Source organism: Dermacentor silvarum, chromosome 4 (genome assembly GCF_013339745.2).
Source record: "Dermacentor silvarum isolate Dsil-2018 chromosome 4, BIME_Dsil_1.4, whole genome shotgun sequence".
Taxonomy (NCBI): Eukaryota; Metazoa; Arthropoda; class Arachnida; order Ixodida; family Ixodidae; genus Dermacentor; species Dermacentor silvarum.
The window spans coordinates 106,674,837-106,689,093 of NC_051157.2; the positions used below are offsets into that span (position 1 = coordinate 106,674,837).

At 46.7% G+C, this 14,257-nt stretch overlaps 2 protein-coding genes across 2 annotated transcripts in view; both read right to left on the reverse strand.

Annotated features, from left to right (window-relative positions):
* The window catches only part of LOC119450472 (vesicular glutamate transporter 3-like), a 16,096-nt gene extending 3,105 nt beyond the window's left edge, over positions 1-12,991 (reverse strand). The window contains exons 1-3 of the mRNA XM_049665896.1: positions 12,887-12,991; positions 6,714-6,843; positions 438-536 (exon numbers count right to left, since the gene is read on the reverse strand). Coding sequence (XP_049521853.1) covers positions 438-536; positions 6,714-6,843; positions 12,887-12,943 — 286 coding nt within the window. The 5' untranslated portion in view covers positions 12,944-12,991. The remainder of the gene's footprint in view (positions 1-437; positions 537-6,713; positions 6,844-12,886) is intronic.
* Positions 12,992-13,509: 518 nt separating this feature from the next.
* Positions 13,510-14,257, reverse strand: part of LOC119448819 (vesicular glutamate transporter 3-like) — a 29,922-nt gene continuing 29,174 nt past the window's right edge. The window contains exons 6-7 of the mRNA XM_049666512.1: positions 14,014-14,154; positions 13,510-13,799 (exon numbers count right to left, since the gene is read on the reverse strand). Coding sequence (XP_049522469.1) covers positions 13,510-13,799; positions 14,014-14,154 — 431 coding nt within the window. The remainder of the gene's footprint in view (positions 13,800-14,013; positions 14,155-14,257) is intronic.

The following is a 14,257-nucleotide window of genomic DNA, read 5'->3' on the forward strand; positions in this document are numbered from 1 at the left end:
CGGGCATATGTAACTACGTACTCATTTACTGCTATAGATGGACGTTGACACATGATAACAAAATATGTCCCGTGGTTTCTGCGCATGCCCACTGCCATACCACAGCCTCTGAGATTTGGTAGCACACGGGGTGTGTTCCGCACGATCTTGGAGGCTATATGCATTTCTATAGAAGTGTGCGACATTGCCGCCAGGGAATGTGCCAAATAATATATAGCGTGTCACGACGTTAGGATCACGCCACCACGTATTGTGCTGATCACTGCTGGAGAGAAAAAGCATAAATCTAGGCTCATCGCGTTACATGTCGCTGTATATCAGCTTGAATGCCAAAATGTTTACCCGGATTTTTCGAGTGTATATATCCACTCCACACCCTACATGAGGATAATGAGTTCTGATTTTTTTTTTGGCGAAGATGCAAAAAGCAATCTTACCCACGACAAAGACTCCCAAGGCCGTCATGGCTATGTGCTCTATCCAATGGTTTTCCTTTAATCCTTGTAGCATCGTGGCGCAGGCGTGGATAATAAGTCCTGGAAAGCGAAAGTAAGTAAATCACCAATTAGACCTCACAGAGGAATGAAGATTGCGAGTCTCATTCGGCGCCACTGCGACTATGTATAAAGATTTGAGCGTATACAGTCATTAGGCTTTCGTAGCAACCTTAACATGCACTAAGCGTGATTCGTGACTAGCGCATCACAAGCTCTGCTTCCTTTTTGTATACACTTAAAGGTGATCCTTGCAGAAAGAAGGAAATGAAGCCTAGGGGTTTTGCAGAAAGTAACAACTTTTCAGGGGACATGATCCAAACTTGTCTATAAGCGGCCTGTTCAGCAAGTCATATTTAAGAATTATCCAAAATCTATCTATAAACTGTCCGTTGTCAATACTTATGTAAATTGTTCATCGTTAATTTTCATTGTGCGTTGTCCCTAAACAGAGCTTGTTATAGAGTTCAAATTTAAAATACCCAAGTTTCAACGTTTGTCGCGCTTAAGTAGCCACTCATGTGGTGATCCTTAGCTCTGAACCCTTTCTTGATTTTGTAGTTCAAAACAGTATCGATTTTAGGCTCTGAAGCAAATTATGTTTTTTCTTACGCAAATGTCGGAGGCCACTAGTACACCAGGAACGATTTACCGAGTTCTAATGACCTTAACTTGCTTCTCGCGTGAGGAGTTGGCATCCAATTTCTTCCGAGGAGACTCCGTTGGGGCGTCGTTATCGATTTTGACTACTAACGACACACAATGCTTATTGTGGAAACTCTGGAGCCGTCGGCGTAGAGCTGGGATCGAGCCAATGTCACCGTTATGGCACTTCATGCCAAGTCTTCCCACAACAATGACGCTTGACGTTAGTAGTTTGAAACTTGAGCGTTAAAGCTACAGACCCAGCTATTTCCGCTTGATAACCTCTAAAATTAGTTTTTTTATCGATTGACCGATTACGTCATGGTAAATGTACCGATGAAGGCTTACGTTGCACATCCACCGAAGAAGCGTCAAGTGTACAGCTTCCTATGACATTCAAAGCGATGGAACGAGCAACGCTGCGACCGTGCTGAAGGGCCATTACCACGCTTCTGTGACTACTTTTACATCTCCGGCAATCAACTTGTTTTGCTCAGAAATCAAATAGCCCTATTTTAAAAGCAAAAAATCCTTTGCTTTCTTTTTCGTGCCTATTCCTCTATAACGGGTTCGTATCAGTGTGACAAAATGGTTATAGCAGCCATAAATATCCTTATACGTATATGCGTCGTACTTATCTGTCCATGCACCTCTCATCGGCATTCTTTCTTCGACGAGCGTCACGCGTGGCCTTCGTGATCGCGGTACAGAGAGCTAGCTGTTGTAGGCGACGAGGCCATGCGTGAGTCATCAGCTTCGTTTAGATATCAGAACTGCATGCGTTACATCGGCGCGTTCTCGTATGCAGTTAGCATTCTTGGGATACGTAACGCACGTTCCGGCGCCTATCTTTCTGCGTATGCCTCAAAGCATTTTCCCGCCGACTTGTCTCACCAGATTTCTGATGGATAGAGCATCGGGTTGGTGTGCTGAGGGAACCGCGGTTGAAACCAGCCGTTGGACGAGTTTGCGACACTGAGTATGTAACACTCGGCATATGTGCCGCTCTTCTATGAACATGTGTCACCACTGGGTATGTACCCCTCTACGATGACAAAAAAAAAAAGATTCTTTAACATTTATCCGTCACTGCCCGGAATCGAACCCGCGTCATACATGTTCACACGCTCTTGTACAAATATATAATCAGGCACACGCTACTCGTGGACTTCGCAACGTCGCCGTTAGATGGAGCAGTGTGTCTCTTTAAGCTGGTGGATGCGCGAGAGAGGATCGCGGCTGCGTACATGCCCGAATCCCTGACGCTTCTCGGCGGTGGCAATAAGGTGTGTTGGGATGTAGCCTCAATGCTAATCGCAATAACATAGACATTCCACCTGAGATAGGTTATGCGGGAATTTTTCGTCTTTGTCTCGCTCCCTCTCTCTATGATTGTTTTTTTTTTTGCATTTTACGTCGTGCCGTGCCTCAACCAAACCATGAAGAACGAGTCATATCGGCCATTATTCAGTTCATAGAACGAGTCATATCGGCCATTATTCAGTTCATAGCCACTGTTCGCAGTAGTAGTAGTAAACACTTCAAAAGAAAAAAAAAAGTCAAACGTAGAAGGATAGGTTTCAAGTTTGTGAAGCAATTAGACTATGTTCGTGGCAGAATATATTGTGGCAGAACAGGCTGTCTATCTTGCGGTAGAATAGGATATCTTTTGGCGCATCCGAAAGCTGTTCGCACACAACATAGGCCGTTCTTTTCTCCTCCACTGTGAACTTCTCATTTGACACGAGGTAAAAAGCGTGGCCCTCTGCAGTCGCTTCTCTCAGAATGCGCAGCGCCATTCAAGATGTTATCTCAAGACGGCCATAACGCAGCTTGAATCACTGCACTGACCTGCGCATCACCGATGCCACTAACCGACATTCCAAACATTTTCATGACGTCTAGAGGAGTCCATTGCAAACCAAACCTACGCCAAGAAGCAGCGCTCCATTTGGCACGAGCTTTTGAATATCTCACCGCCGCCTAGGTATGTGAGTGGTGGCGCTGGCTAACACTCCCAGGGTTAGTTCTAGTTGTAAAGACATAGGAGGAGGAGGAGGAGGAAAGAGAAATGCAGAAGGCAGGGAGGTTAACCAGAATAACGTCCGGTTGGCTACCCTACACTGGGGGAATGGGAAAGGGGAACACAAAGATGACAGGGAGAGAGAGGAGGGAAGGAAAGAAGGAAATTAGCGGCGAGTTCACTGACGCGTGTGGTATTGCACTAATAGTCACAGACGTTGGCACAAGCCCGTCGTCCTCAAGAAGCGCAAAAGTGTCGTCACCGCGTTATGGGCCGACGAGCGATGGGGCGGTGTTCCAGCAGTACCTGCACGGAAAGCGTTTGATTGTCCAGATTTTTTTTTCTTTTTAGAGCGTTAGCAAGTTCTTGTCTTTCTGGGGCATATCGTGGACAGTGAACAGCAGGTGGTCGATAGTTTCGTCGGTGCCGCAGACCTCGCGTGCCGCACTGTCGGTCACTACAATTAATGTAGAGTATGCCTTTGTGAAGGCAACTCCTAACCGAAGGCGACAGAGAAGCGAAGCTTCACGTCGAGGAATACCCCAGAAAGTGGATGGGAAAACGGCGCCGCGGTAGCTCAATGGTAAGAGCATCCCACGCGTAATGTGAAGACGTGGGATCGTTCCCCACCTGCGGCCAGTTGTTTCTTCATCGATTTTCATTTCCATTAATTTATCATTTCTTTAATTCAATTAGTAAGTAGAAGTAATTTCCCCTATGTTGTCCTTGGTGTCATTGTTTGTTGGCTTCTTATGATATGATTAATAAAAATCGGGCCCCTCGGTTCCTTTTCTTCTCGTTAAATAGTAGTATAATTTAAGATTGACTGCACGTTCGAGGAATTGAGGTATCATACCGCGTTTATGGAGCTGGCAGCTATCTAACAAAGAAGAAACAGTTGTTGCACGAAAAACGAGGATTGTTGCTAAAGTAAACGAATATCCCGAAATACCGACCACAAAAATCAAATGAACACACTGCAATACACAAAGAAATGCTTCCAACATATACTTCTGACATCGATAACGGTGTTTGATGATGGCGAGAACACTATTGTTGATATGTTTCTGTAGACGGCATGACAGCGTGCCAAATATGCGCCATATTACTATTTACTCAGTTATTGCTTTTAAATCTCCACTCCATTTGGGAGACTTGCTTGTAGAGCATATATACGAGCGTAGATATCTTCTGCTTTTATAAAGCTTCTGTTATTCAACATCCCTTTCTCTTTATGACCAAACCATGTGCTAATAATATTCTACTTTTTTTCCTTCTAGAAATAGTTGTGATGAGACCTCACTACCTCGTCTAAATGATTGTGCGCTGTATCACTAGAATTTGCTTTTAAAATCTTACAGTATCATTCCATTCGTATTTGCTGCTGTACGTAACATGGCGCGTTTCGTTACCTTTTTGCAGTTATATGTTGCGGCATGTTAGCTAAATGTAACATCAATGGCCACGTTTACATGAGTCTGACAAAAACGTAAGGAATCAATTTATTAGCATGTAGAATGTCATCTAAACATGGTAATTCGAAAGGAAGGCGCATGGCTTCAAATATAGAAAATGAGCATTTTGGCGCTGCATGTAAACTGAAGCATTTCGTATCAACAAATTCGAGAACGTGTTCACTGCGGTATGCCTTCTTTCAGTATGTTCTTTTATGCGGTACGTTTCTGGCGGCTACTTCGAAATAAACAACGCGCAAGTTCCTCGGCGCGAGCAAGAGAAGCAGGACGTGGAGGTGTAAAGTCCATCAATGTACTTGGAACCTGTCATTAAAGACATTATGACGGCAAGGACAGGTTCGCAAAAGAACAGGTTTGTTATTATTATTGTTACGTATTATTATTATTATTATTATTATTATTATTATTATTATTATTATTATTATTATTATTATTATTATTATTATTATTATTATTATTATTATTATTATTATTATTATTATTATTATTATTATTTGGTATGTACACATATACACACAAAGGACACGAAGGAAATAGGGAGGGATTAAGCTGACAACTGCCACCGAGAGGGGCACAACGTACGCCTGCCTACTGTTTCAGGAAGCGGGAATAGAGGAAATCAAAATATGAGGAAAGAAAAAAGGAAATAAAGAAATGACGGAGACACAGACAGAACAAAACAAAACACAAATAATGTCGATAAACGGGAGGCCAAGTCAGTATCCTTCAGAATGTTAGCAGGGCTCGATGGGCCTGGTCACGTCGAGCAGCGCACCCCCTTGAAAACAGGCAATCGTCAAGGGTCGCACATTGCAGTCCAATAAGTCTACATTCCTTAAATAGCAATGCGCGCTGCGCAACGAATGCGAGACACTCTAAAACGAGATGTTCAAGTGTCTCACAGGAGCCACAAAACGTACACGACGGGCTGTCCACACGTCCTTGTCGGTATAGGCGTTCGCGCACCAACACAGACCCAACCCTTAACTTATACATAGCAGTGCTCTAGCACGATGGGGCAAGCCTCGACCACGAACACGGGGAGGGAACGATCCGATTGCAACACGCTGGTCTGGATGCTGCTTTAGGAGGTGTCGGCGTATCAGAAGACGAGCGTTTTCAAACATACAGGAAATGTCAGGGCAGTCACATTCGGGGTGGGCACAACTTGAAGCGAGGCGATCAGCCTCTTCATTTCCAGCGATGCCCACGTGCGAGGGTATCCAATGGGCAATGAGGGACACGCCACGCGAAGTAATTTTGCCGGCACATTCTTGGATACTGCATAAAGTTGAGCTATCGGCATCTTGTCTCAGTCTGCTGAGGGCAGCACGGGAGTCTGTAAGAATGACGACCTTCAAAGCGTTTAAGTCTTCGTGCACGTACTTCAGAGCAACATCAATCGCTGCCAGTTCTGCAGTTGTTTATGAGGTTGGATAAAGTATTCTAAACACCCGTCTGATGTCAGTCGAAGGGCGGAAGAAAGCTGCAGAAGCGCCTTGGGCGTCGCTGCGTACAGATGCGTCTGTGAATACTTTAATATAATCTCCAAATTTTTCAAATAGATGGGACTTAGCGTGCTATGGTGGTGCAACAACGGGCGTGGAGCGGAATAAAGTTGCATATGGTTACTGCACGTAAAAAAAAAAAGTGTGATAAGTTAAATTGGTCCCGGATAATATTCGTGTGTCGTTTTTTTTTCGTTCTTTTTTTTTTTCTTTTAACAGCGGAGCTGTTTTAGCCAACCGTTAGTCCGTACAGAGCAACTAGAAAATGTAGGCCGATCCTGGCCGTAGTGCAGAAAGGGTCCAAGCGCAATAGCAAATACCCCTGTGAACTAGCGATGGTGTTTAAGCCTAGCCCAAATACGTAGCCAATACCTCGCGAAAGCCAATCGATAGCCAATCGATAGCCAATCAATAGCTAATCAATAATCGATCAATAATAAATTCCTGAAAATGCTGGGGATCGCTTAGTATAGTGCTAGGTGCCGATCAGCTCCGCTGTTTATTTCGTCTTGCGCCTTAGTGCAAGCTACGCAATTTTTTTTCTTTTCAGTTTGCGTGGTCTGCATACCTCCAGTACAGGTGAGCCTCCTGCAACCAGTCGTGGAGAGCCAGCCTTTGTCGCGCAGTACGTCGCTCACCACGCCACTCGTCACCACGGCCGCCGCCAACGCCAGCACCGACGACAGGGCGGGAAAGCTCTGCGCAGCAATTAGAGTACGAGCAATACAATACAATCAATACAATACAGTACGATTTTGCAATGAGTTTCCGATAATATCACCTACGAGGAACTCTGACCCTACAGTTTCTATGGGAGATTACAACTAGGCGGTTCAAACAGCATAGTAATGGTGGGTAGTACATGCATTTGCCTGCATAATTCGTCCCTCTCACTTCAAACGGCTTTGCGACATTGCAAAATGACACCTTTGAGGAAAATAGTGTGCTATATATGCAACAATTCGCAATGAGTATGCATGTGGGCAAAGACATTGTTTTGCTGTGCTTAGAAAGGCACGATTGCCTGAAAATGTTTCCGAGATAAAGCGTAATAAATAACGCCACAACAAAGTTTTGACTCACAAGCACGAAAATGTAGACAAATCGATCTACCAGCCGTAATTTCCACCATAGCTCAACTATCGCAGCGGCAAAGTTCGCTCTGGTGATTTCTCTGGGAAACTCTGAATATAATCACTGTCAACTGAACACTGACGCGCAGACCCACATGAAAATAAGAGGTTTGATCATCATTGACGGACGGGTCGCGGTAATTGCCATACACACTAAGGCGGCGACGTCAGAGTCGTTCTCAAAGCAAGACGCAACTTGAGCCTGTGTCATCGGCTCCTTGCCCTCAACGACCGCGAAAGCGCTACCGCACCCTGTCTTGTCAACGTGATACTCGCTCGTATAAAGTTAGCATCGGTGTGTTTGCTTCTATATACTGCCTCTGGGCGCGCATATACAGTATATAGAGGAGCGCCGGGCCGCTATCCCGGAGGAACGTCTTTCGACGTTTCGCGTCACCGTTCTAACGCGCTAGATGCCGTGCAGAAAACAAAAAAAAAAAACAAAAAAAAACGATAGAGATTGCTCCGGCGGGTTCCAGCTCGCTCGAACGAGGCTGATCGACAGGGTTTGCAGTGGCTTACTCTTAACTTGCTGACATTTTCACGGCGCGTCTGCATATGATGGTGGCAAGCTCACTTAACTCGAGCGCCGACGGGGAGCAAACAAACTGACAGCGTCCGTGGCTGTTAGCTCTCTCGCCTCTCCCTCTCTCTCTGACTTCTGCACGTCGATCACTCGTTAGCGCTTACGCGTCGCGAAGTTTCTGATAACGCCTGATGCGCGGCAGGCACGTGAGGTTAACACCGGTTTGATTTGTTGAGAGCGCCAGTCTTGAGCTCGTAAAGAAACCAAGAGAAGCCGCCGGAGCACAGTGAACCTCCCCACACAATCAATTATGGGAGACCCCTTCTTACTGGAACGACAGGGGAAGAAGATAACGGTGTTTGCACAGCAGCAGTATAGCGTACACAGGCGGCCTTTTTCAGTAGCTTTATGTCGTATGTTCCGCCCTGCACTTCGGTAAGTCAATGCAAGTCTGAAACAATGAGCTCAGAAAAGTGCAGTGTTAATAAGAAGCGCAGTCACTTGCGTGTCCTGCATGCGCTTCCTACCTGTCTTTCTATCTTAATATTTTTTTCGCCCCAATTTCGATCTGGTCTTCCAACAAGAGTCTCACGTCAGTTGACTTGCCATGGCGCCTACATGGCTATGGTATGATATTCTGCTGCAGAGTTAAAGGCCTCGGGTTGGATTATCTGCCGCGTTAGTTGTATTTCGATTGGGTTGAATTGCAGAAATGATCCTTTACTTACATATAGGTGGACTAAAAAAAATGCCGCTCTACTTGTCCCCTCCCCTTTTTATTTCTATTTTTCGCTAAGTGGCCCGTACGTCTTATGGTCTGAAATTGCTGAGTATGAACCGACTAATACATCAACACTTACTACTTTAAGAGGACCCCGGATTGTCTCATTAATCGAGGCACATTACTATGCGGCGTCTCTCACATACTAGGTGTCGCCTTTGTACTTAATTTCCTCTGAGGTTCATCGTAGGTAATCTGAGTTGACTTCGCGGTGTTAAGAGTATAATCTGTTCTTGCAGCTTATACTTTGCAGCCGTGTTTCATGCTGACTGTACATGCTTTAGCAGGGTGTTAGCTCATTCCGTGCTATAGGAGGGCCTGTAGTTGACAGTCAAGAGAAGCGAGACTTGTTGGCACCTTATACTTGCTTCTCTTTTCCTATTTTGTTATTCGTCCGGTATATATGCGCCTTTAGGATCATCACCATAGTCGCCGCCTTCGTCGTATTCCTCTCATTCATTCTTCCTATCCCCCTTTGAGGCAGAGGAACGTTGTCCCTTTTCGGAGGCACTTCCTGTCTCTGGCTATTTCCTTTCATCGTATACAGTGTGTCCCAGCTAACGACAGCCAAGCTGTTGAACGAAGAAAAAAAAGCAGGGCCGATTAAAAGAACGCTGTAGAAGATAACTACAAGACCTACGGTGTTCGGTGGTCAGATGTCTGACAACCGAACAACGTCGGACTTACAATCAAGCACCGTGATGTTCTTTGTTTTATTTATTTTTTCAACAGCTTGGCTGACGTTAGCTGGGACACCCTATATATGAAAAGGCACGTGCAGCAAACGCGGGCATGTGAGAATGATAAGGACAACATGCGCCGACTATCAAATGAATGGTCGCTCAGTGGCGGAATAAAGGAAGACACGCAAAAATATCTGTATGCACATGCTCGTGGGAATGCAGCGCCAACCCGGCCTTCAATCAAAGTCACGGATGCGCAGTCTCGACAGATACCGATCCAGACAAGAGCATTCGTCCATATGCAACAGAATCGAGGGCTGGCTTCCGCACGCGCTACCACTTCAATTAATATGGTACGTCTCGACCACACCCAACAGGCACTTCATTCCTTCTTCTTCTTCTTTCTGGGGTTTTACGTGCCAAAACCTGTTCTGATTATGAGGCACGCCGTAGTGGAGGGCTGCGGATTAATTTTGACCACCTGGGGTTTTTTAACGTGCACTACAACGCAAGCACACGGGCGTTTTTGCATTTCGCCTGCATCAAAATGCGGCCGCCGCGGCTGGGATTCGATGCCGCGATATCGTGCTCAGCAGCGCAACGCCTTAGTTGACTGGGCCACCGCGGCGGGTACTTCATTCCTTACGAACATACCAGGCTTTCTGCCATTTTAAGTATATTTTAAAGAAATTATGGGGTTTTACGTGCCACAACCACGATCTGATTATGAGGCACGCCGTAGCGGGGCACTCCGGAATAATTTGGGCCACCTGGGGTTCTTTAACGTGCGCCTAAATCTAAGTAAACGGGTGTTTTCGCATTTTGCCCCCAATCGAAATGTGGCCGCCGTGGACGGGATTTGATCCCGCGACCTCGTGCTTATGTGCCCGGCACCATTTATTTTATTTTATTTTATTGTACCCGCAAGACCGAGGTATTACAGAGGGGAGTGGGTAAAAAAACATACAGAAGTAAATAACAAAGCAGCAAAAGTGGTTTAGTTAATACAGAAAAATTGATTAGTTGATTGTATCAGGGAGCGATTATGTCAGATAAGGCCGAACGATACTTTGAGTTGTCCTTCATTGCAACAACTGCGCCTTAGCCACTATTGCACCATAGTCACGAAGCAACCACGGCGGGTGTATCGCTTTTTTTTTAGACTATAACTATTGCATAAAATTGGGGGAAACTTAAGCCTCGACTTTTAAGAGTGGAACGCGATAGAACTCAGAGCTCCCTGATTGCTTCTCACGCTTCCCGGCAACTGCAGCTTATGTAACTGTATTGTTTACCAGGCAACGCTGTCTGCGAATGCTATGCACGAAGGCGAGCTTTTTGGTAGAAACGCAGTCTCTAGCATGGGCCGATCACGGAGGTAGTGCACAGCCGCGCCAAAGAAATTGCATCATTTTCAGGTTTCTGTTATTGTTTCGCACTTTTGATATTTCAGTCTGGGAGGATTTAGCATAAAAGGCTTGCGCTGTCGGTGTTTTCTTTCATGACATTTGTCCGTGGTTTGTCATTCTCAAAATTCCGAGGGACAACTTAGTCAATAAGGTAAGAAAAGGTATGATTAACGTAGCGATAGTATGGTGTGGCAATATAACCCGCATATACCGCATGTCATATAGCAAGGCGTGGCATATACATATACCTAAATACATACCGTAGTTTTCACTCACGGAAACTCCGCCAACAGCGACCCAGACACCGACTTTTCTGCGACACGGTGCCCTTAACGCTACCGCGTTAATAATTGGTACATTGCCGTCGGATTGAAGCCACTAGCCTTGCTCATTTATTTCGTGCGTACGCGTGCGCCGTCGTCGTCGGCATTGCCGTGAGGTTCCGTATAAAGTCCAAGGGCGATAAAATTGTCGCCGCGCGCCGTAATCTGTATGTGTGAGTGAAAGCGTGCGAGGGTGAGCCGGCGATCGCGGTTCTATCTCGCGCACGCAAGAGAGCGAAGCGGAAGGAAGTTCGCCGTCTTCCTGTCGCGCGCAAAGCTCCGGAGGGAGGGTAGAGAGGGGGGAGGCCGCGTACTACGCCGCGCACTTCCGCCTGGGCGGCTGTATCTTGAAAGCCATTTGCGGCGGGGGCAGAGTCCTTCCGCCCTGAGCTGTGTTTTCGCAGCAACAAAGGTCAATTCGCTCGCTGCTGCTGCGGCGCTTACTAACTACGGCGTTTTCACAGCGAGTTTCCGCGGTCATCGAGTCATATGCGTTCATGTTTACTTGTGCGTGCGTGACACCATGCTCGTTAATTTAGTTAGTATGCCTATGTTTACAAGTTTATATGGCCGATAAAACTACGATCATTACTTCGTATATCTGTCCACTAGTTTGCTATTGCCATCGATGCAGCCTTTTGGGCAAAACTGCGACTTTTCCTTTTTACAGTGCTAGCCTTTGTATAGGAACTCTGCAGCCCATGAAGTTCATTTACTCTCAGGGTGCACTACAGTTTCCGAATCTGTGACGTTTTCTTGTTAACTTAAAATATTTTTTATCATTATGATTATTTGACGAAAACAAGCCGCCATCTTTACAGGGTGACTGAAGCTCTTTCTTTTATTTTCATTTAAATCAAATAGAGCAAAACGTTGTCTGCGGCGGAATTGGAAACTTCAACCTATACTAAACGGTGGAGCCTGAACACGAATGCTCAATGTCATGTTCAATCTCGAACAGCGGTTAAACTGCACGGGCTTAATAAGCTACACGTTTGTTGTAAACAGTTAAAATCTCTCACTGTGCGACTTGACATCTTATCGTGCTACCAGTCATAAGCCCCGTTAACATGAATGCGACAGTGGCTCATCGCATTTCCAAGCGCATTTGGGAAAGGCGATGCGGCGCCGTTTAAATGTAGCGACGGTGTCGTTAGAGGTCCCCCTCGGCTCTCGCTTGCTTCTCGGTAGCGTCTTCGCGGTTGTCATCGAAGGCCTTGTTAGGCGCCCCCGCCTCCGCACTCGACGATCCTGCGTGTACATGCTCCGCGAGAGTCGACAAGCGCCCGTAAGTCTACCCTCGCCTTGCGCATTATTGCGATGCGCCTTCCTATAGCACATTACCGCTGTTTACATGAATGCGATGCGCTAGAAATGCGATGCGATGCGACACTGTCGCATTCATGTAAACGTGGCTATAGCCAGTTTCTCACTGTGAACCACAATTGTTGGCTTTTCATCCTACAATAAAGTTAAATTCCGCGGTTTTACGAGCCAGAACCGTAATACGATCATGAGGTACGTCGTTGTGTGAGACTGCATTAACTTCTACCACTTGTTTTTTTTTTCAGCATAAATCTAAGTATACGAGCATATTTTTCATTTCGCTCTCACCGAAATGTGGCCGTCGCGGCCGGGTCTGAATCCGAGACCTCAAGCTCAGCGCCTCAACCTTATAGCCACTAAGCTACCATAGCGGTGATCATCATACAACAACCTGTCAGTCCCGGAGAGGTAAGGCGAATGAGAACCACGACCACTGCGCAAAATTTACACGCAGCAGCGTATGTCGGCCCACCCGCAACGCAAACTCGCAAGGGTCAAACAATCACTAGAATTAAAAGGTATTGCACCACTATACTATATAAAACGCCCGAGACACTCACGGTGACGCCTCCCAGGTACATGAGGTAGTTGTATTTGCCGAGCCGCTGCTCCGCCATGCCAGCCGCCACGCACAGGCACACCAGGTGAACTGGAGTGCTACGCAGAATCTGGCGCCAGGGAACGCCGTGCGCCTGCGAATATAACAAAGCGCGTTCGGCAAGTGTTTCACTACAGTCGAACCTCGTTATAACGAATTTGAAGAGGAAGCCGAAATTACTTCGTTATATCCGTTATTTCGTTATATAAACTATTTTCATATACCGCATAATATATAAAATGGATACCAAGAGAAGGGAAGCGCAGTCGAGGGCGGCAAAAAACTAGGCGGGGTGATGAAGTTGGGAAATTTGCAGGTGCAAATTGGAATCAGCTAGCGGAAGACAGGGTTAATTGGAGATCGCAGGGACAGGCCTTCGCCCTGCAGTGGACATAAATATAGGCTGATGATGATTTTGATGCCCAATGGTGTAATAGTAAGTGTAATAAGACAGCACTGTGGCCCGCTGAACCGCTACACAGCCGCGCATGCGATTAAATTTGAATAAAACAACAAAATAATATTTAGCGTGCGCGACACGCGACTTCTTAGCACCTGACTCGAGAGCCTATAGATAGCTGCCTTCTATTCCATTGTGATGGTCTTTTCGTACATGCTTTCCACTTGGCTCGTCGCGTTCGAGCAGCACGTGGCACAACACGGCACTCCGCTGAGTGATCGAGGAGGCAAGAAAACTTGCTCGGTAAGCTCGGACCTCCGAGAGCGCACCGGTGGTAATGCGATCTCTGAGGCCACGCCCACCTGCCAGACCGCGCGGCGCGCCGCAGGCAGAAGGCGAAGTGAATGCATGGCCAGGGCGTGGCCCCCCAGATTGCCTTGGGGAGATCTAGGATGCCAGGCCCAGCTGTGGCTGTCTGTGTGGCGCACCGTAGAGAAATTACAAGGACGGTCTTGACCTTGGTGCGTTAAGCGAGGGGGCTACGTTGCTGTCGCAACAGACTTTCTCTTCTCCACACACAGCGCCGCCATTCGGCGCCACCGTATACTGTTTTAGGAGACAGCTGCATGTTTGTCTTGCAGCCCTGCTGCATAAATAGCTGCCTTACGGACAACCGTCGCTTTCCTTACCTGTGAGCCGGAGGAGATGAACGCCCGGCCGTTTCCCTCGGTGATGCGAAGCTCGCTCCTCTTCAGTCACCGACTTGTTGTGATAGGGGTCGTCGAAAAACAGCAGGTACCAGAGCACGAACCAGGCGAGACCCAAGGTGACTGCCGACGAGAACCAAAGCGTGAATGGGTTAGACGGACGTTGGATGGGAGTGTAGACGTCAGCTAAAGGCGACAGAGCGTGTACGCTTCCGCCGCAAGCACA